The sequence below is a fragment of the Nicotiana tomentosiformis genome, chromosome 7 (genome assembly GCF_000390325.3).
Source record: "Nicotiana tomentosiformis chromosome 7, ASM39032v3, whole genome shotgun sequence".
NCBI classification, from domain to species: Eukaryota; Viridiplantae; Streptophyta; class Magnoliopsida; order Solanales; family Solanaceae; genus Nicotiana; species Nicotiana tomentosiformis.
The window spans coordinates 61,487,776-61,511,461 of NC_090818.1; the positions used below are offsets into that span (position 1 = coordinate 61,487,776).

General features: G+C 37.1%; 1 protein-coding gene across 1 annotated transcript; it reads left to right on the forward strand.

Annotated features, from left to right (window-relative positions):
* Positions 1–7,038: 7,038 nt before the first annotated feature.
* Positions 7,039–8,332, forward strand: LOC138895665 (uncharacterized). Its single transcript, XM_070180379.1, has 4 exons — positions 7,039–7,120; positions 7,241–7,383; positions 7,459–7,638; positions 7,706–8,332. Exons 1-4 carry the CDS (start codon positions 7,039–7,041, stop codon positions 8,330–8,332), a joined length of 1,032 nt encoding a protein of 343 aa, XP_070036480.1.
* Positions 8,333–23,686: the final 15,354 nt, after the last annotated feature.

Sequence of the window (23,686 nt, forward strand, 5' to 3'; positions counted from 1 at the left end):
AATTTATTTGAATTATATGTAAATAATCTTAAAATTTCAACTTTCTCGGTAAATATAGATAATCATTGAATATTAATAAAAAATACTACATGAAAAAGTTTAATAATTTCTTCTATTTTTTGTTTTTATACCATTCTCGCCGATGTCATTGGATCCTAAAAATAGTCATGAAGCAAAATAATAACTCATATTTACGGAAAAACAATCAAATGTTGAGACTATAAATGACTCTTTGGATACACCTTGACTCTTTTACTACTACTTGAACTCTTATTTGGTGTGTTGATATCTCTTAAAAATTATTTCTTTTTTAAAATTTCAGTTTCTAAAACTTTATTTTTCAATAATAATTATTTTTATAATAATGTAAGTGAAAATATTATCCTTAATTCAAAACTCATTTTAGATGGCTATCTAAAAAATTTAAAAATTCTTTAGCCAGTGAATTTTGTTTTTCCAGTATGACTCCATTTTGATATTTGACATTAACCATGTTAAATATCTGAGTTATTTGAATTATATGTAAATAACCTTAATTATAATTAGCATATCTTAGTTTTAGTCCTTGTAATATATGACTAAGCATAATTAATTTTCAATTTATTACTATATAATGTAATAAGATATATAATTTGTGAAAATACACAAGCAAAAGACCAATAGTGCATATCTTAATTAATTAAATGTTAAATATGCTTAGTCAAATATTATGATATCCAACAACTAGAGTTTGTCAATACTTTAAGGACTAAAAGTGATATTTTTCCTTCTTTATCTTTTTAAAAAGTATTTATATATTTACAGCTATGTAAAAACTTTCTTACCAAGAATGTTGAAAAAACCAAACATAATAATGCCGTGATGCAAAATATTTACTCCATCTAGTATAATGCATTTTCGGGAGGAGTTGATAGTTGGGCACTAGATCCCTTAGGATCTCGAGAATATGTGACGCTTGGTTGGAATTTTGGTGAACCAACTGGTCGCTTCTCAAGTCGAAATACCAGGTCTTTTTTTAAATGCGTAGGTTACCCTTTCGAAATATTCTATAGGTAAATTTTTCTACTCCTTCAATCTTTACTTTACGGCACGCTGACTCCTCTTTCATCATAGGCGTGGAATTAGACCAAAGAGAATCTCTATAGGAACTAATCCTTATATTTCACATAAGTGTTTTATTACTTATCTATGACTAATTATTATGTATCATCTCTTCAATTATCATCTAACTATAATAATTTTTAGTGTAATTTGGTGCATGCACGGATGCCAGCTAACCTTTTTTGGGGGGATACATTTATTTTGTAAAAGTCCAACTTGTTGATGGTACGCTAGAAATACGGCTTTTTCGCTACATTTCACCTTATAATTAGTATACTTTAATCCTGTTAGTGCAAAAAATTGAGGATTACATGCTTATGTCACGACCCAAAAATCCATCAAAGATCGTGATCAGAAGCGGATCTGCCTAACAAATGGTGGTACCGGTGACCCCATGCTAATCCCATAAAATTTAATTTATTATATAGATAATTCACTTAATAACTTGCTGGCCCCATGGTAAAAAATAGGTCAAAGGTGCACTAGTGGGCCTTTTCTTAGTTTTTTTGCGGTCAACTGGTCAAGAGTCTCAATTTTTATACTCAGTTATTTTTCTCCTCTCTTTTATTTGTTTTGCACGGTGGTAGCAGTGTATTATTTCTTTTTAGTTTTTTAATCCCAAATATCCAATATCCCTCCCCCCCCCCCCCCCCAAATCCCACCCATGCCAAAACCCAAAAGTCAATTCTCTCTCTCTCTCTCTCTCTCTCTCTCTCTCTCTCTCTCTCTCTCTCTCTCTTAATCTTGTTCTAAACTCTAAACCCCAAATCAGCATATCCTCTGTCTTCTCTCGATTCACATCGCTATAATCTTGCAATTCCAGAATGGTATCTTAGAATCTCTATTACCAGTGATTCTTCAATCCTTATTTGCTCTCTTTCTCAAGGATCTTCCAAGTTTTTTGTACTCCTTAAGCAGGTATATTTTTTACTTCTTATTTTATTGTTAATCTCAGTTATTTGGTTAATTGTTTATATAATTTTTGGAATCCTATTAACCATTATAATACTTTATTTTGTGTCATTTGGCAGATTACATTGTGAAACTTGCTTCCAAAGTCCGGAACTTGGGCAGAGTCGCAGAGACATTCAGTTGATCAAGATAAATTATTACATATTTTGCGGACGAATTGATATATTTTCATTTTATTTTATTGTAAGTTGGAAGGGATGTGATTCCCCTACTATATTATGAATTTGCAAGTGTTCGTGATTCGTGATTCTCTTATATTTGAATGTGAAAGGGGTATGAATGCGTGATTTCCTTTAAATAATGAATTCTAAAGGGGTGTGATTCCCCTTTTCATGATTTTTTTGTTATGATTAAGATTGATTTGAATTTATAAAATGGATATGGTCTAAGATTGAATAAATGCGAGTATATGATTTTGTAGGAACAACTTTTTTGAACATCAAAATGGATAGATACTTGATCAAGTTAAACAATGGCCAACCAAATTCTTGTTCGTGTGAAAGTATTTTATGCTATTATTGATTTCTAACTTCTAGAGCTCAATTATCGCTTTGATGTAGTGACTAGTGACTTACTCCTTGGTATGGCTAGTTTGAATCCGGATGATTTATTTACTAATTTTGACAAAGATAGAATAATGAAGTTGGCCGAGTATTATCCAAGTGAGTTTGGTGATAGGGAGCTTCGGGATCTCAGTTACCAGCTTGATAGTTTCATTGTCTATGCTCGAAAGTGTGATAACGTATTTCTCAATTTGAAAGGAATTAAGGATCTTGCTATAGTGATGGCCAAAACAAAATTGAATCAAACTTCGTGTCTTGTTTATTTACTTATGAAGTTGGCATTGATTTTACTTGTTGCTACAACAAGCGTGGAAAGAGTATTCTCCTCAATGAAGCTCATAAAGAACGATCTACGTAATAACATTGGTGATGAATTTTTGAATGGTTGTTTAGTTTGCAATATAGAGCGTAAGGTATTTGCAACTGTAAGTAATGATGCTATTATAGATTGCTTTCAAGATATGAAAGCTCGTCGAATACAAATGTAAATTGATGATGTATTTGTGAGATAATGTAATTGGATAATTTTTGCTAGCCAAGCTGTTGTTTTTGTAAAACTTTATATCATGAAAGTAAATGTTTGTCTTTGAAGTAATGGTGGACCCATCTTCTCGAATTCCTAGATTCGCCTCTGATCGTGATGGTGTCTATCCTGCTTGCTAAGTAAGCCAACAATAATAGAATCTAATTTTAAGTCATTAACAGTGATATGATAAGGATAATAATACGGAATAAGTCTCAAAACCAATATCATAAATACAAATATCTAATATTGGATCTAAAATGGGACCACAACTGTCGAACAATACCCAAACTCGGTGCCACAATGTCACAAGCATCTAACAAGAGTAAACAGTCTAAACCGAATAAGAGCATATGTCTAAAAGAAAATAAATAGACAGAAATGGCTAAGTAGGAAAAGGGACTCCATGTGCTGCGAGTCGGATCAGGTAAAATAGCTCACCACGAAGTCCCCAAATAAATCTCCTACTCTGCTGGAGGAATACCACTAATACCAGCCTCAGAACCGGCACAAAAATATGCAGAAGCATATTATGAGTACAAAAATAACAGTACTCAGTATCTATCCTCAAAGAAGTAGTGGCAAAGGGTCAACTCTAACACTCATTAGCAATCCAAATAATCAGATGAAAGCATAAATAAGATACGAAATAAGGCATGGCATTATCAAATGAGTATGAAAGCTCAAGACACAGTTTATACAAAGTTAAAGCATGCTTTACATATAAAGGAGATCAAATAAAATATCAACACCTCAATCCTCACATAAAAACTTGATACATGAGTCAAGATACCTAAATATGTATGCTCGGGATCAATTCTTACTCACAACACATATTCATGTGGCTGACACATACCACATGTCCAAATTAAGCACCAAACCTGAGTGCCTATGCTCACAGGGCCCAAAGTGACATGGGTAATTACCTGACTCCGGCTGCATTATTTCATAATCAATGATCAATTATGAATAATCAATATCCGCTCATAATATCCGTAGTGCCAAAATTCTCAACTTTCCACAATAATCAACTCTCCAATCATGCATATGTGTATGAAATAATTTAATAAAAAAGCACTGAATATAACAATAAAGATGCGGATAAAATATCGCCCCCAGAACTTGGGGGAAGAAGACAACGATTCTTGACCTAGAGCTTTGGCGATAGGCGATTTTGCGAAGACTGGGAAAAAAACTCATGAGCTCTCTTATGGCCTCGCCGGCCGACGACCAACCTATTTTACCGGCTGATCAGCCCCCTAACAACCCTACACCATCTTCAAACAATACCCCTATCATTCTCTGACCCTTAGATTACATACATATTCTCAAACTTAGTGCATTAAATACGATCATGCACGTAAAACCTAATATGATCATTGTTGCCCCTATCCCCATAAAACCTGTTACTTTTCTACATGGGCAGCCATTAATCAAATGGACAGAAGCAGAAGTTACTCACACGAACATCATTGAAGGATTGTAATATGCTGTCATTGGCAAATTTTTGTATGGGTGGCCAGAATTGCAGGAGCTGCGTAGGTTGATTCCTGCTCAATATGGGATAAACGGTGAGTGCAATGTGGATTTTCTTAGAGATAGGCATGTGTTGATCAGGCTTACATTATTGGAATATTATGTTAATCTTACTTCAAAGAGTGCTTACTATGTGAAAGTCAAAGATGAATACCAATATCAGATGAGACCTCAAATCTGTGATGCTAAATTCAAAGTTGGTGAGGAAACACCTATAGCAATGACTTGGATTTCATTCCCTAATCTATTACCAACTTATTTTGTAAATGAGTTTTTGTTCTCATTAACCTCAGTAGTTGGTAAAGCATTGCATCTTGATATGGCCACAATCAACAAGACTAGGCCTAATTGTGCTAGAGTCAAAGTAAAAGTGGATTTTCTATCTGATTTGCCTAAAAAGGTAAGGATGGACATAGAGAATAAGACAACTTAGAAATGAATGGGTGAAGGTGCAGTATGACTATATTCCCAAATATTGAAAGAAATGCAGGCTTCAAGGTCACAATGAAGAGGAATGTAGAAGACTATATCCAGAGCTTATACCAACTGTGGAAACTCAATCGGAGGCACAAGTTCAAAGTGATGCTACTGATAAGAAGCAGGTGCAACTAAATAATATCAAGCCACCAATTAGAATGCTAACTAGTGGAAAAGTAGTTGGTTATCCTAATGGTAAGCGGACGGAGGTCAAGGACAACAGGCCAAAGAAGGATCATGCTGGGAAGGAAGACAAGAAGAAGAGCAATGAGGGTACTGTAAAAAGACTGAGAATGTGGAGCAGAAAACCAAGGCTCCAATTCAAACAAAAAACAAATTTGCATTACCGGAGGAAGGAGAAATTGATGAAGCCATAAAGATAAAGAAGGAGGCAGTGCAGAAGGTACTGAACAATGGTGAAGCTGAGGCAAGTAAGGGAAACAAGTCAAATCCTATTGCTATTGGGACTTCTAGTCCAAAGAAAGGTGGGAGTACAAGTGCTGCCAAATTAAAGAATCCTAATCCTACTTTTTCTGGGATTGAAGAAGCTAACAAAAAGAAGTCGACCATTTAATGGGTACACAGAAGGTTTGGTACAAACAAAGAAGAATTAGGGCAACTCAATGTAACAATTAATCATTCATGCCATGAAATTCCCTCACAAATATTTGAAGAGTCCACCAAAGTGAATGCAACTGATAAGGAAGCAACATCTGGATATCCATTGTGGAGTGATAGAGTTGAGATTATGGAGAAAAAAAAAATGAAGAAAACAATACATGAATGCATGCACAAACTGGAGGAGTGCAGGAAAAAACAGTTGACCTAATTCCTCCTGCTACAGTAAACCCTAGTGCCCAAAAATCTAGGGTTGAGGTTTCTGAAGAATTGAATAAGAAGCATGGTACTATACTAGTTAAAGAAGCTCAAATATCTCATAAACAAGCTGATATTGTTGAAGGATCAACATTTGGAGCTTCAGCTAGGAACAAATCTAATGTAACAGTATTCCCTAGGGATGCTGCTCAGGTTGTAGATGATGCCGGAGGTGCTCCGGTGGAAATTTTGAGTGGTGCTCAAGTTGAGAAGGCTAGTACTAAGGTATTAGAGGATACAGTGAAGTCAACTCATCAAACAGCTGAAGGCAAGGAGATGGAAATAATTGAACAGTGTTTGCTGCAAGTGCTACAGTAAACCCTACATTAGGATCAGTTTATGATATTCAATTTAGGGTGATGCAAGAGGCATTTGGTACTATGGAGAAGAATGCATTGGTGTTGAAGGAGGCTACAAGACAGTCACATGATCAAATTGACCTAGCAACATGAGCTTATGCTTCTGAAGCTAGGCAGTCAAATGCAAACAACAAGGCAATCCAAATCGCAGGGTTGGCAGTGGATGATCCTGGGATTCTAGATGGGAAAACATTCAGTGTTACTAGCGGCGTATTGGCAAAATGTATGCTTATCAATCATAGGGGCCAAAAGGAGTTTGGAATAATAGCTAAGAGGCATGAGTCAAATCTTATGGCACTCCAGGTGGTTGACAATGATAAATGTGAACAAGAGGAACTAGGTGAGGATATTGAGGAAGAATCTACTGCCGCCAACTTTCAACAAGCAGCTAGGGATGGTGACATCTCACCTAGGAGTGTTGATAAAAATAAATCTGCTAGAAAACAATCAAAGAAACACAAAGAGAAGACCGTCCCTATGAGGGTACAATCAAAGAGGAGTGGGCTCTCAACTTCCAAGTGATCTTATGAATAATGCATTAGTATGGAATGTGAGGTCTGCGAACACACAAAAATCTTTCCAAAGGTTAATTAACCTACATAGGAAGTGCAATTTCTATATCATTGGTTTGATGGAACCTTGGCAAGATATCAATAAGCTGGAGGAATATAGAAGAAAGCTAGGGATTCATTCTGCCTTTGCAGACATGAATGGTAAGATCTGGACTTTTGTAGATGAGGAAATAGACGTAGAAATCATGATGGATATGGAGCAACAAATGACTTTAAGGTAGTGTCATAGAAGTTTGAGTTAGGAGATAATTGTTACATTAGTGTATGCTAAATGTGATGCTATAGAGAGGATTGAATTGTGGGATTCTATGTATCATTTAGCCTCAGATATGGAATCACCATGGCTTGTAGGGGGTTATTTCAATATTATCTTATCTGAAGAAGAGAAGTATGGTAGACGTCTAGTATACCCAAGTGAAGTAGAAGACTTTGCGTACTGTGTTGATACATGTGCATTGTATGATTTGGGCTTCAAATAGAGTCTATATACATGGTGGAATGGGAGGTATGATGATGATTGCATTTTCAAGAGGCCTGACAGATTCTTGGCTAATCAACAATTTCAGGATCTACTCTCAGCACTGGAAGTTGAGCATTTGATTAAATATGGTTCTAATCATGCCCTTATCTTGTTATCTTGTAACACTAACAGTGTCCAGGTTAAGAAACCTTTCAAGTTTCTAAATTTTTGGAAAAAAACATGAGACTTTCCTGAATGTGGTGAAGGAGAATTGGTTAACTCATAGTGTGGGGAATCCATTTATTATGTTTCAAAACAAGCTAAAGAATGTAAAGAAAGCACTGGCAGGTTGGAGCAAAGAGACTTTTGGATACATATTTAAACAAATTGCAGCACTAGAGGATGTCATTAAGGTGCATGAGGTGGAGTTTGAACTAAATCCAACAACTCAAAATAAAGCTAAGCTGCATAAGGTTGAGGCTGATCTTACAAGGTTATATCACTTAGAAGAAGAATTTTGGAGGCAAAAGGATAGTATGCAGTGGTTCAAGTATGGGGATAGAAACACAAATTTAATTCATGCTCATGTCAAAGGCAAAAGAAAAAGGTTGCAGGTATCCAAAATATTGGATAACAATGGTAATTGGATTGAAACACGGGCTGAAATGGCTAGGAAGGCAGTGGACCTTTTTCAAGCTCAATTCACAAAAGAAAGAATTCCAACAAACTTTGATATAATACAAAATATTCCTAGAATGATTTTTGATGATCAAAATGAGAGGCTGTGGGAAGAACCAACAATGGTGGAGGTCAAGGCAACAATGTTTGGATTGAATGGTAACAATGCTAGTGGTCCAGATGGATTCACTAGACATTTTTATCAGGCTTGCTAGGAGGTTATTGGTGAAGATCTGCTTAATATGGTCATGGCATTCTTTTGCGGTGCAGAACTTCAAAAGTTCATCACTCATACAAATATTATGTTGTTACCTAAGAAGAAGAATGTGGCTACATTTTTAGACACGAGGCCAATTAGCTTGAGCAACTTCTCCAACAAGATTATATCCAGAGTGATCCATGAAAGGTTAGTTGAGTTACTGTCTACTCTAATCTCTCCTAACCAGGAAGGTTTTGTCAAGGGAAGAAGTATAGTGAAAAATATTCTGCTAACACAGGAGATCATAACAGACATAAGAAAGAGAGGCAAGCCATAAAATGTGGTTATCAAACTTGATATGGCAAAGGCTTATGATAGAGTCTCATGGTTATTCTTGACAAAGGTTTTGAGGCAGATGGAGTTTGGAGAGGTATTTGTAGATATGATATTTAGGTTGGTGTCTAATAACTGATATTCAGTTCTTTTGAATGGGCAGGCTAATGGCTTTTTTAAATCTTCAAGGGGTGTTAAACAAGGGGATCATCTTTCACCTACATTGTTCATACTAGCAGCTGAAGTGCTTTGGAGAGCCTTAGATGATTTGTTTGACAATCCTGACTTCATAGGATTTGGAATGCCAAAGTGGAGTCACAACATCAACTATCTGTCTTATGCTGATGATACGATTATCTTCAGTTTTTCACATTATAGGGCAATATAGCTTATAATGAATGTTTTGGAAGAATATGAGCCAATCTCAAGTTAGAAGATCAACACGGAAAAATATTCTTTTTATATGCATGAAAGTTCTCATGCCGATGAAGTGAACACTGTCCATCTCATTATTGAATTTCAAAGACATCTTTTCCCATTTACATACTTGGGATGTCCAATATTTTACAATAGCAGGCAAAAGGATTTCTACAAGAATATTATATTTAAAGTTCAGAAGAGGCTATCATCTTGGAAGGGCAAGCTATTATCAAATGGTGGAAGGGTTGTATTGATATCACATGTGTTAGAAAGTATGCCAATACACCTCTTGTCAGCATTAAATTCACATGCAAATGTCATTTACCACTCACATAAGATGTTTGCTAGGTTTTATTGGAGCAATTCTGGGAATGGTAGGGGAAGACATTGGGCTTCATGGGATACTTTGTGTCTGCCTAAAAAGGAAAGAGGCCTTGTCTTTAGGTCACTTTATGATGTGCCCAAGGCATTGTTTTCCAAGCTCTGGTGGAATTACAGAACTAAGAACGCAATGTGGACTACATTTATGAGAAACAAATACTGTAAGAAGATTAATGAAGCGTGGTACCATGGAAGGTGTCTCTCATGTGTGGAAGAAAATGCTTCAAATGAGGGAGGTATGGTGGCAATTGAAGAGTGGCAACTCTTTCTTCTGGTATGACAATTGGACTGGACTTGGAGACTTTTACCATGCTTCAGGGATAAATCATTGGTGTGATGAAATCATTAGGTACGCAGATGAAGTTATGGAGAATGGGGCATGGAATGAAGTGTTGTTGATGGAGCTTTTGACTGATGATATAGATGACCATATACTGCAGAACATCATACCACATGCAGACTCTATTGTGAAGGATAAACCATGGTGGAAATTGGAATCAAAAGGCCACTTCAAAGTGAAATCTGCATGGAAATACACAAGGAGAAGAAGGGAAGAAAATAAGATATACAAATTCATTTGGGTAAAAGGCTTACCATTCAAAGTTAGTTTCTTTAAGTGGAGGTTGAGAAAGCAAAGTTTCCACTAGATGACTGGTTCTTAAGGCTGGGATACTTTAGAACTTCAAGGTGTTGGTGCTGTAGGAATCCTAATGAGGAAACACTGCCTCATGTCTTTTTGAAGTCTCCAGTTGCTAGATATGTTTGGGACTACTTTGGTGCACCTGCAGGGATTAAAACAGTAGGGAAACAGTTAGTACAAGTCATAAATGAATGGTGGAGTAGGCCAGTTAACATAAGTTTGAAGGCAATGTATCATGCTATGCCAAGTCTAATTGTGTGGCACTTATGGAAGAGGAGGAATTCAAGGATGCATGGGAGGAATGTGTCTATTAACAGAGTGATCTTTCAGATTTAAACCTCAATATAGATGCTCCTAAAGGTGAGAAGGCCAAACTTCAAGGGAGTTGCTGCAAATTGGCGAGATCTACATGATAAGATACTACAACATATTCCTAAACTGAGGTATACTAAGGTGTAGTGGCAACCACCTCTTGTGGGCTGGATCAAATGTAATACTGATGGGGTGTGTAGAGGAGACAATGTAGGAGCTTCATATGTATTTTGCATAAGGGATGGAATATGTGATCTTAAATATGTCCAGGCAGATTCAATTGAGAATGTAACAAACAACATAGCTGAAGCACAAGCCATTCTTGAAGCTCTCAGGTACATAATCCATCTGCAGTTTCCTCAATGCCTTACTGAAACAGATTCTATGTTGATGAAGAGAATGCTGGAGTAAGTTTGGGAACCACCCTGGACCATAGCCAATCAGGTGGAGTAAATTAAAACACTATTGGCTAGGGGTATGTTTTAGGTTGTTCATGTATTGAGGGAAGGCAACAAGTTAGTAGATCATCTAGCGAACTTGACTCTAGAACAACATGACATTGTTGAAGTACATTCATTTGAGGAACTAGACACACAAGGGAGGAAGGTTCTGAATAATGACAAGCTACATATACCCTACATTATGGTAAGAACTGCCAAGCCAAATTCTAAGTGATGATGCAAATCAATGACATAAAGTGGATGAGGAGCCTCTTTGTAATAATATGGATGATGAGGAAATATGATAAAGGAGATGTGAAGGTGTTAGGGAAGGAGATCACACTGCACTTTCTACTCGAATCCATAGAGAGGAGAGTAGGAAGATTTTATCTACTAACATTGTTTCTTATTTTGCAGGTACTGTTGAGGGTGCTTGGTTCTATGTTTTGGCCAAGCCTATTAGGGTGATATTAGTATATTCGATGCTCATTCCTTATAGGTGTAATCACTACGTAGACCAATCCAAATTCTCATCAAACAAGACATGGAGAAGACTTCATATGAGTCAACAAAACTGGAACTTCCTAGAATTCCAGTTTGGTAGTGATGGGAAGTTCTGTATCATAAGATGTAATCGCTTGTGCATCTACTACTTCATAGAGGTCTTACAAGACATTTCTAGCAAGTCTCATGATAACACAAGTAATACTGACAACCCCAAGAAGACTGCACTGCCCAGGCTATGAACCATGGGATTTTGCATCCTATTGCAGGTCAGATGATCGTCATATGGAAGAACTACCATGAATCTTGGGTATCTCTAATACAAGAGGAGTGTTTTTATACCGGGTATACAATCAGAGAAGGCTGGCACAAGTAAATATTTCTGGGGTAAAGTTACAACAACATTAATAGTGCTTTGTTTTGGACAATAATGTTGAACCTCAGTGCGTATAATGCGACTACAAAATTGGCTTTGACATGGTTAGAGCTCAGTGTTAGATATTGTTTTGAGCTGCAGGCTGATTCAATTGAGAATGCAACAAACAACATAGCTGAAGCACATGCCATTCTTGAAGCTCTCAGGTACATAATCCATCTGCAGTTTCCTCCATGCCTTACTGAAACAGACTCTATGTTGATGAAGAGAATGCTGGAGTAAGTTTGGGAACCACCCTGGACCATAGCCAATCAGGTGGAGTAAATTAAAACACTACTGGCTAGGGGTATGTTTTAGGTTGTTGATGTATTGAGGGAAGGCAACAAGTTAGTAGATCATCTAGCTAACTTGACTCTAGAACAACATGACATTGTTGAAGTACATTCATTTGAGGAACTAGACACATAAGGGAGGAAGGTTCTGAATAATGACAAGCTACATATACCCTACATTATGGTAAGAACTGCCAAGCCAAATTCTAAGTGATGATGCAAATTAATGACATAAAGTGGACAGGGAGCCTCTTTATAATAAGGTGGATGATGAGGAAATATGATGAAGGAGATGGGAAGGTGTTAGGGGAAGGAGATCACACTGCACTTTCTACTCGAATCCATAGAGAGAAGAGTAGGAAGATTTTATCTACTAACGTTGTTTCTTGTTTTAAAGGTACTGTTGAGGGTGCTTGGTTCTATGTTTTGGCCAAGCCTATTAAGGTGGTATTAGTATCTTCGATTCTAATTCCCTATAGGTGTAATATCTACGTAGACAAGCCTAAATTCTCATCAAACAAGACATGGAGAAGACTTCATATGAGTCAACAAAACTGGAACTTCCTAGAATTCCAGTTTGGTAGTGATGGGAAGTTCTGTATCATAAGATGTAATCGCTTGTGCATCTACTATTTCATGGAGGTCTTACAAGACATTTCTAGCAGGTCTCATGATAACACAAGTAATACTGACACCCGCAAGAAGATTGCATTGCCCAGGCTATGGACCATGGGATTTTGCATCCTGTTGCAGGTCAGATGATTGTCATATGGAAGAACTACCGGGCATCTCTAATACAAGATGAGTTTTGTTATACCGGGTAAACAATTAGAGAAGGCTAGCACAAGTACAAATTGCTGGGGCAAAGTTACAACACCATTAGTAGTGCTTTGTTTTGGACAATAATGTTGAACCTCAGTGCATATAATGCGACTAAAAAATGGCTTTGACATGGTTAAAGCTCAATGTTAGATATTGTTTTGAGCTGCCATATACGGAGGAGTGCAAAGATTCAAGCCCAGAATCACATGTGAAGAAGTGCAATGTTTGCTATACATGCTTAGATAATCATGGTCTCATATGCTCATGTCTAGATTTGGCTTCTCAAGGGATATGCTTCATAGTACTTCTTGTACTATCAAAGTTGAGTGTAATACTCAACTTTGATAATAGGATTTATGTACTTTCATACTTTATTTACTTATATTTTGTAAGACCTCCTAACACCTTGTATTTTATTTTGTTTTGATTATTATTAATAGAAACAACACTAAGCAACTAGCTTAGTGGTATATTAGATTAAAAAACAGATGCGGATAAAAGCTCATATGGATAAAAGATGGCTATGGCTAATCATCTAATTCAATTTATCATAACAATTCAATGTGCAATTTCAGCATTCATGATTCAAATCATAATATTTAGCCTGAGTGAATTAAGCCATTTAACCACCAAATCATGAGTCAAATAAGAAATTATATGACTACGGATTTATCATAAAGTTTATTATGGCAAAATAATTTTTTATGTCCAATTCAACAAGTCATAACCTTAAGCATGGTTCTAAATCATAATTATGAGTCATCACGTAGTCATAAAATCAATTGAACATGGACAATAAATTCATATAGTCCAAATGAGGCATAATCATAAGCCAAACTCTACCAGATATGGTCATAACCTAGCTATATATATACGCTTGTCACCTCGCATATATGTGGCTCCTAAATCAAGTAGCAAGTAGAAAATAGATTACTTGTGAGGGGATTCCCTCTTACAAGGATAGACAAGATACTTACCTCCATCTGGTAACAACTTCAACTTTCTAAAATAGATTTTCCGCTCAAATCAAACTCCAAACGACTCGAATCTAGTCAAATACAACTCAATAATGTCAAACAAAGCTATAGGAACTAATCTCAAACAATAAAGTTTCAATCTTTAATCAAATCTCAACAAAGCCAACAAAGCCAACCAGGGCCCACATGGTCAAAATTCTATTCAAGGGGTAGATCCTGACTATTCATAACCCTACAAGTCCAAATATGTAATTAGATTCTAAAATGGAGTCCAAATCAACCCTCAAATCTCATAAATAAAAACCCTAATTTCTAATTCAATTTTTAATGATTTAAGTGTATCAATTCATGGAAAAACAAGATATATATTCAAATCCAAGTAAAAATTACTCACCCACAAAGTAGTAGTAAAATCCCTTGAAAATTCGCCTCTTCTCAAAGTCTAGAGTTTAAAATATGAAAAGATGGGTAAAATCCCGAAATTTCAAACTTAATTAATCTGCTCAGCCCTGCCCTTCGTGAGCGCAGCCCAAGACTCGCGTTCACGAAGAAGAAATTTGCCTCTCCCAAAAATCCTCCTTCGCGAATGTGATAGGAGTCACGCGGACCCGAAAGCTTACAGTCGCACCTCTTTGCGAACGCGACAAGCACCTATGTGAACGCGTAGGGCAAAGCCTTCAAACCAAGTCCTTCTTCGTGAACTCGGCTCCCCTTCCGCAAACACGAAGCAAAACAACCTCAATATTCGCAAACGTAACACCCCAATGTGAACATGAAGTACAATGATCCCCTTAGTCCAACTCCTTCATCACGAGTGCGAGACACCCCTCGCGAACGTGATGAACACTAGACACCAGCAGAAATCAGCCATCACAAACTTGCTCCAGGTGGTCCGAAACTCAGCCGATCCCTTGGGACCCCGTCCAACCATACCAACAAGTACATATACCTAATCTAAACTTATTCGAGGGCTCAAAACACCACCAATTACATCAAAATCAAGACTCTAAGATAAAAAGTATTCTCTTAATTTTCAAACATTCCAACTTCGCTAAACATGTCTGAATTATATCTACACAATCCAGATTTCAATCAAAATTCACACACAAGTTCCATTCAGCCAAACAATTCTATTCAAAGTAATGGAGCACCAATCAGAATCCAATAATATCAAAGTCAACTATCAGTCAAACCTACAAACTATCCAATTCTTTAAATTACCAAATTTCGGCAAATAGAGACAAAACCTTCTAGGAACCTCCAAATTCAAATCTGAATATACAACCAATTGCAAAATCACCATACAAATATATTAGATTCATCAAATCGCTAATCCGAGGCCGTTTACTCAAAAGTCAAACTGTTATACCCTGTGCGTCCTAAGGTGACGTAATAAAAATGAGACTTGTTAATCATGATTTAAATGAGTTTAAAGTCATAATATGACTATATATGATGTTTGTATAAAAAATATAAAGTTTGGAAAAAATCGGATTTAAGTTGCGGAAAAACCGACAAGGATTTGCCTTGTAACAGAGCTTTTTGAGAAATACATTTCGTGTACTATATAAGGTCTTTTGGGATATATTATATACCAAATAGAAGTTTTTGGAATGTAGTTTTCAACGCTCTTAACCGTTCATTCATACGACAGCCGGATAAGAAGATATAAGTGTCGGAAGATGGGCCAATTAGAGGGTGCCAAGCTAGCACCTCTTTGACTTTTCAAAAGTTGATATATTGGTCTTAACTCGTCTCTCTCTTCATTTTTACATAGAACCCGACCAGATAACACCATAAAACCTATCCTTGAGCTCTATAATAGTATTTCAAAGAATACTAACATCCCGGGTACGAAATCGAGAAGCGATAACATCAGAACGATCCCTACGGCGTAAGTATCATTAGACCGCCTCCCTTTTCTCTTTGTAGTTCGAGTTTTGAAAGGTAATTCATAGTTAATAAACATCTAATTTCTGTATTTAAGTGTTTAAATATCAAGTAAGGTTGATAGATTGGTTTCCTAATATTTAGAACTTATAGGACGGTGATCGGAAGCCGTGAGTTCGATTTATTTCACTTTTAGTGGACTGTTTTGTAGTCCACTCGTGTTGGCCTATTATACTGCTTATTTATGGAGTTTGGAAGGATGAAGGGCATGGAGAAACACCACATGTGGTAGGGTAGTAGGCTGGTCTCTCGTCGTTGCAATTTCAGGCTAATTGATAACTTATTGATTGGGTGTGTTATAGTATATTTGGGGGTTTTGTTGTATTGAAGGTCCTGAATTGTAGTTGGGTTATTTTGGAGCTGCTGATTGTATTGTGTTTGTATCTCGCCTATAGTAGGCTTGAGGGAGCAGTGAAATCAGGGAAAATGCTGCCCGTTTTATTTTAGAATCAAGTTATCATTTGAGATATGTGATATACCACCGCCATATAAGTTGTACACGTATTTCTTTGTTATAGGGTTGGCACGCTAGTTGTCATAAGCTTGTTGTTGAGTTGCATTGATGACTCGATATATGTTAAGGCTATCCCTCTTTCCTTTTGGCATGATCCATATGATACAAACGAAATGTACAAACGCAGAACTTTCATTAATGACTCTATTCATAGAAGTACTAGGGGTGCCTACGTTCTTGATTCCCCATGTGTCCTATTTTTATATCTTCTGTTCATGGGTATAAGAAAAATACGTACGTTGATAAAGTTTATCCAAAGGCATATTTATCTTATGACATTCCGATAAATATTATTGACTTACTTCATTATGCATTACATTCATTTATACATGTACATTGACCCATGACCAGATGGCGTTATATACGCATATATTATATGTATATGGGATATAGAAAAAGGTTATGGCGTTATGTACTGATGAGCGGTGATTTTACCATTTATTTTAGTCTCTTTTATTTAGATTTTGTGTCCTTTAATTATCATATGAGGTTGTTTATGGTGTGTATTGCTTAAATTTTCAGGTAAATGATGCCATGAAGAGAGTTAAATTCAATTGAAGTGGAATTGAGCAAAAAAGAGTTGAAACAATGCAAAATCCTTCAGATATCTTGCATCTGTGGAAGGCACATCGCTTATGTGATCTCGCATCTACGAGAAAGGACCCGCATATGCGGAAGAAGTCCTGGCTGGCAGAAAGCGCTTCTGCGATCGACTCACCGCATCTGCGGTAGCACTTCTACGCTTAATATTCACATCTGTGATCACGCATCTGCATGTGCAAGCCCGCTTCTGCGGAGCCAGTGTTTCCCATTAAATTTCGCTTCTGCGGTAGGCTATACGCATCTGCGGCGCCTCAGCTACAGGGATCCTTCCGCAGGTGCGGTCAACAGGCTTCAACTATGGATAGTCTCGACATTTCACATTTTCTCAATTCCAAACCCACAAATACAAGACCTAACTTATTGGAAACATATCTTTGGCTTATTGTTCAGTCTCTTGACTAGAGAGGATAAGTTTTGGATCTAGGGTTCTTGCACACACACTTGAGTCTTGAAGATTTGAAGCTTTTGGTTGAGAATTTCTTACCCATTTATGTTTATGTTTTCATTTTCTAGCTTTGTATTTTATATTTAAGTGTGTAGTATTTTTTCCAACAGTTGAATCTTGTTTATGGGAATATTCATATTTAAAGTGTGGATTAAATATCTTGTTGTGCTTATGTATTGAACGATTTTTATTTATTATGAAGTGAGTTATTGTTTCTTTAATTATTCTTGTTCTTTAATGTTTCCAAAGGGATTACCTAATCCTAGGACTCACCCATTTTTTCTTCGAATTGATTTTGGGAAAGATAATTTGGGGTTGGGAAGATTAATTAACAAGAACTTGAGGCTTTAACTCTTACTTTATAGATTCTACCTAGGGATAGGATTGAACTACTTGTAGCCATAATCGGGTGTTCTTAATCTCTTAATTATTTTAGGGATAAATCAATTAGGAAGTTTTTTTAGTCTTTGGAAGAAGCTAATATTGAATTATTACCCGAGGCTAATTAACATAAACTCGCTCATATTTGTAAAATCGTTAAATACATTGGATCGTTACTTGAGTGTAATTCCCTATGCATCCATGCTTGTATCCATTGATCATTTTATTTGCTTTCTAAGTTAGTTTACATTTTCACAATTAGTTATAAATATTTTCTCAAAATATTTCTAAGTGTTTGGCTTAGCATAATAAGTGATAATTCTCTTACACGCCTAATCGCCTACATATTGTTATCGGTGGGATTCGCCCCCGACTCATAGTTGGGTAAATTATATTGCATGCGACCGTGTCCATTTACTTTTTAGTATGGATTTGGACGTCATCAAAATTGGCGCTGTTGCCGGGGAACAATTTGGCATATTTAGGTTGTTTGAGAAGTAAGCGTAAGTGCTTTGGTCCAAACTTGTGAATATTTATGTAATTATTTTTCTTATTTGTTTTCTTAGTTTTCGAAAAATGGCATCATATAATGAAAATCGGTCGGATGGTACTTGTTCATACTTTGATGACCTTTGTCCTTATTGTGGAGTACCACACTCTTGGAAAAATTATTTAAATTCTCCCGGGGACGGATTGTGTGCACAATCTCAAACCCATGAGTGGAGTCTTTGTGATAAGTGTGGTCGTCAAAATGGCCATTGAGATAATTGTGCTTATTTGTCCTTCCCTTCCCCAAACCCCCGCTATGATGATTCTACTTTTTATGATGACAAGTATAGGGATATGGAAGTGGAAGAAGTAGAGCATGGTCAAAATGGAGAGTTCAAGCTCATGGTGGAATGCCTACTTGAAGGAGGAAACAAAGAGCAAAGTGCCTTGGAGGAGCTTTTGAAAAATAGTCTCCAAAATGACTTGGCGCTTGAAAGGTTGAACTCACAAATTGAAGAAATGCTTGAAGCTTTGGAGGTCCAAAAAGCCTTGTAATTGAATGATAGCCAAGAACCTTCCTTAGATGTGGAGGCCGAAAATCTTCCCTTGGCACTTGATCAAAACCAAGAAGAACTCTTAAATGCTCAAAATGAGAGGATGATGCTCATGTTGGAGGCCATTCTTGAAAAATGAGGAGAAGCAAAACTTGGTACTTGAGGACTTGAAACAAGTCTTGACTCAAAATGATGAGAATATCCGCACTTTGGAAGATCGAATGAAAATATTGGTTGAGGCTCACGATGCCCACCAACTTGAGAGTGTGGAAAGAGGTCAAGAAGAGTCCGACTTCGAGGAATAAAGTGAACTTTATTTTGAGGAATCAAGAATTGAACGTCCGCCAACCGACCCCATGCTCGTTAGTGATGCCAAGAAAAATATGGAATAGAGTCAACCGATAAATTTAAAAATATGGTTGAAGTTGACTCTAGTTCGGGGGAAAAAGAGGATGTCAAAATCTGGAAAGAATTGCAATTTGAAGGCTTGAGGTCGCATTCCAAGTATTTTTCAACTTTGGAATTGCATGGTGATATGGGAATTGAGCCGTGCGAATCCATATGGAAGTGCAAAGAAGAAAAACAAGAACCATACATTTTGCAATTTGCATATTCAAGAAGGCAAAATGACATTTCTCACAAAAAAAGTCAAGAAATGCAAAATGAAGAAATTAATGTGTGGCTTGATCATCTACTTACCAACCCCCGTTGCTCGTAGTCATAAGCTTGAGTCCAATTTAGGTGCCCAATTCATTTCATCCAAGTGGCGAAAAAAATGGTAAAGTTGATTCGCTTCATGCCACGACGTTAAATGTTGCGCTTGGTGGGAGGCAACCCATCATTTTTAAAATTTTTATTCATTTTTGAAATTTTCCTTTTTAGGCTAGCTTAATATGTCATTGTTGACTAATTTGCAAAGTTTCAGATTTTTGGAGTTGAATTAAGGAGTTTGAGGTGTTGGAACAAGGCAAAACAGTGGTTGCTTAAAATAATCCAGCTGAACTCTGATAAAACCGCACTTGCGGATAAAATCTCGCAGGCGCGCTTTCGCAGATGTGAAGTCACTGGACACAGATGCGCCTTTTGCGCAGGTGCGTGAGAATTAACACAGAAGCGGCTTCGTGAAAGCGCTTTTTTCACCGGAGGTGCGTAAATCGGGCAGGTTTAATGGACCAATCCCTTATTTCATCAGGTAATACTCTAACTCTTTTTCCCCTAAACTCAAACTCCTTCATCTCTCACATAAATGCTACTCAAATTCTCCATTGCTCTCGATTTCTACTACTCTCACACAAGAAAATAAGGCACTTATCAACGACCTCTTTCTCTACTGCTCTTTTTTTTTTTAACTTTTCAATTTTCTTTTTCTTCTTCGTCACAGTCATTCCACAGTCCCATTTTTCCCATTCTTGTTTAGGGTTGATATTAGGGTGAGGAAATTGGTTGAGAGTGTGCATATGTGTGCTGTTGTTGTTGAAAATTGGGGGAAATATGAGCACCCAATTTGTTTAAAGAAGCATAACTTCTCGTTGCATGTCATGTGTTCGACAAATTGTCCGAAAGAAAACTTTTTGCTAAGTACCATAAAATCAGGTTTAATAGAGTCATAGGTTCATGTAGTGCACTAATTTAGAATTCTTGAGTATAAATTATGTGCTAAAATCATGCTCAGAAGTGAAAAGAGTCAAAATATTTTGGGCTTTTGAACCCTCTAATGAACACCACCGATACGAGAGAAGTGCCGCAGATGCGGCCTCGCACCTGCATTGAAACTTCTGTAGGTGTGATTTCTGGTCAGCTGGCCAAGTCCACATTTGCGAAAGAAATGCCGCATAAACGAGCCCGCACCTGCGATGGATTTTCCGCAGGTGCGCAAACTGGGCAGACTTAGCAAATTCCAATAGCTTTGCAACTGGAGCTTCCGGGGTCCATTCGACTTGATTCTTTGGCCTAATTGCATTATTTTGAATTTTTTAACATGATTCTAATGCCCGACTAACTTTGTTTTTATTTTTGAAGTACTTTAAATTTAAAATTGACCAGAACATGAATGACAATACTCCGCTTGATCACGAAATTAAAGAAGTGGCTGAGGACTTGAACTATGATGCTAACAGATTCATGTCTTCCCAGTGCCAAGCCCGGTATTATGATGAGCTCCTCACGAAGAAGCTCAAACTTGAGAAGGGAATTGCCGATGACAAAGTGGCCGAGCTCCTTTCGGATTTCCATGGCCGGCTAGTTTCAAGCGGCTAGACCTGCTTCCTCCCCACTCCATGCAAAGTCAATGAGGAATGGGTTAGGGAATTTTATGCTAATTTAAGGCATACACATTCCCAAAACCATGAAATCACTATAAGGGGGAAGATTGTGAGATTTAGACTTGAAGATATAAATGATGTCTATGGGCTCCCAAATCATCCGCTCGAGCCAATGCAAGAAAGAGATACATGCGACAATAGTGATTGTCTAGTCGCAAAGCTATGTCCTCCAGGTCATAGAGTAACTTGGGGTACAAAGGAAAAAAGCATCAAATATGGTGATTTCACAGCCGAAGCAAAAATGTGGTTGTATATCATTGCGAGCAGACTGTCTCCTTGTGGGAACATGTCTGATGTCCCTTATACCAGGGCCTTGATAGTTGCTTGCATCCTTGATGTCATTCCTGTGAATGTCGGTCACTATATTATTCGGGAGCTGAATGAGTATGTGCTTCAAGGTGGCACATCATTGATATTTCCATCATTGATTACAGAGTTGTGCTAGCGTGTACAAGTTAACAAATGGGATGGAGATCATTTGATACCGACAGACAAGCCTTTTCACCCATTAAGAGTGACAGGAGCAGGCAGTGTGCTAAAGAGAAAGAAGAGGAGAGTGGAGATTACTGTAGGTGAGGGGTCCTCATCACAATCTACTCAGTTCGAGGGACCATTTGGGATGCTAAATTCCCAGATTTCCTCCATTCGTGACCTTGTGTCACAACTCCCTAGTGGGCCATCACACTCCCAACCTATGCCCGAATATTATACTAGGGAAGAAATGAAGACCTACATGGAGGTCCAGAAAAAGCAGGCAGTATCTCACGAGAAGTTGGCAGCTTCTGTTGGCAGGCTTGAGGCAGCCTATGGCAACATGGCCAAGGCACATGTAAATCTTCAGGCGGAATTCAAAAAGTAGAAAGAGAGAAATAAGAAGAAAGGCAAGTTTATGATACAGATGTGGAGAGGCATCAAAGCCGTCTTCAAATGTGGGCAGTCGAACAGGAAGATACTAGCCGAGGACAAAGATGATAGTGAAGAGTATTCATTCCTGTCGAGTGCTGCTACTGATGATACTGAAGCTACAGATGATGATGAGGCCGAGAGCTCTACATGGCAGTGATTAGCCTTTTCCAGCATTTTGCTAGTCTGATGCAGACCTCAGGGGACCCTCAAACTACTCTTATTTTATTTTGATATTGTGCAGTGAGGACACTGCAGTGTTTTTAGTTGGGGGTGGCTTTAGGGAGTATACTTTATTTGTACACTGATGTTTAACTTGTGCCTTTGCCGGGCTTATGCTTTTGTATGGATATTGTGTGCCCTTGCCGGGCTTGTTTTACTATTGATTATCATGTGCTCTTGCCAAACGTAGTTCGTGGTTGATGATATATTTGCAGACTAGTCGCATTTTGTTATTCGATTTTATTTTTCTTTCTTTATTTATTTTCTTCAGTAGTTTTTAGTTTATGTTATTTTTGTTCATCTACTATTAGTTGCTTTTGTTATTTTATTTTCTTTAGTAGTTTTTAGTTATTTTATTTTTATTCTGTTAGTGTTAATTTTATTTCTTTAGTAGTTTTTAGTTTATATTATTTTTATCACTTTAGTAGTATTTTCTTGGGTTTTATTTATGCTACGGTTCTTTCCCGAGGAATATTTTTGTGTTGAACCAGGTGACTTTTTCCTATGATGGATGGCGTGACGACTTTCTTAAGGGAATTAGTCTCGTTTTTTTCATGTGGAGACTTTTAGATTGTTTGATACTAATAAAATTAGCTTCTTTGTATGTGAAGTGTGAATTAAGAATACCCCTCCAAATTTTGGTTTTAAATTGAAAAAGTAAGTTGCATGAGGAAGAATAATTTTTGTGATAACTTTTTGGCTCTTTCAGTGACTCTTTTGCCCACTAGTTGGCATGATATTGCTCTAAATGCTCTTATTAAGAAGTGAAGTTGATCCGTCTTGATTAGTTCATGTGCATGTGTGTTAGTTTTTGTTAAAAATAATTCTTGTGTTTACTTCTATCATCTAGAACTTGCCCGGTTGGTCTTTCAATGCTAATGTTAATTATGTTTGATTGGAGGGATGACCTTAGGCATTCTTTGTGATCTTTGAAAAGGCCTCTTTTGCCTTTCAAGCCTACCATTGCATAAATATTATCACTACTTTACCCCATTTGAGCCTTTAACCTTTTCTTTGGCTAGCTCATTACAAACCTTTTACCTTTTGTGAAATAATTCCCTCTTTTGAACCCGTCCCTCCTTGAATGTTGAGAATGAGGCTAAAAGCCTAAGTTGGGGGCGTTTGTGTCAATTTAGAAATTGGTAAGGTTGTACATTGTGTATAGAAACATATACCTCAAAGTTGTTTATATGAAGATACTCATATATATATATATATTCTTGAGAAAATTAGAGAGGTACTTTAAGGTGGTTCTATATTGGTAACTAGATGTCAATAAGGGCTATGTGGTTTAAAAACGAAGCAAAGTGAAAAACGAAAGACAAATGTGAGTAATGTTCAAGGAGGGTGTAGTCACTTGTGTCCCAAATGCTTATCCTACCCTTTCCTAAACCTACATTACAAGCTTAAAAAGTCCATATGGGATCTCCAACCGAATATTCTTGAATGAG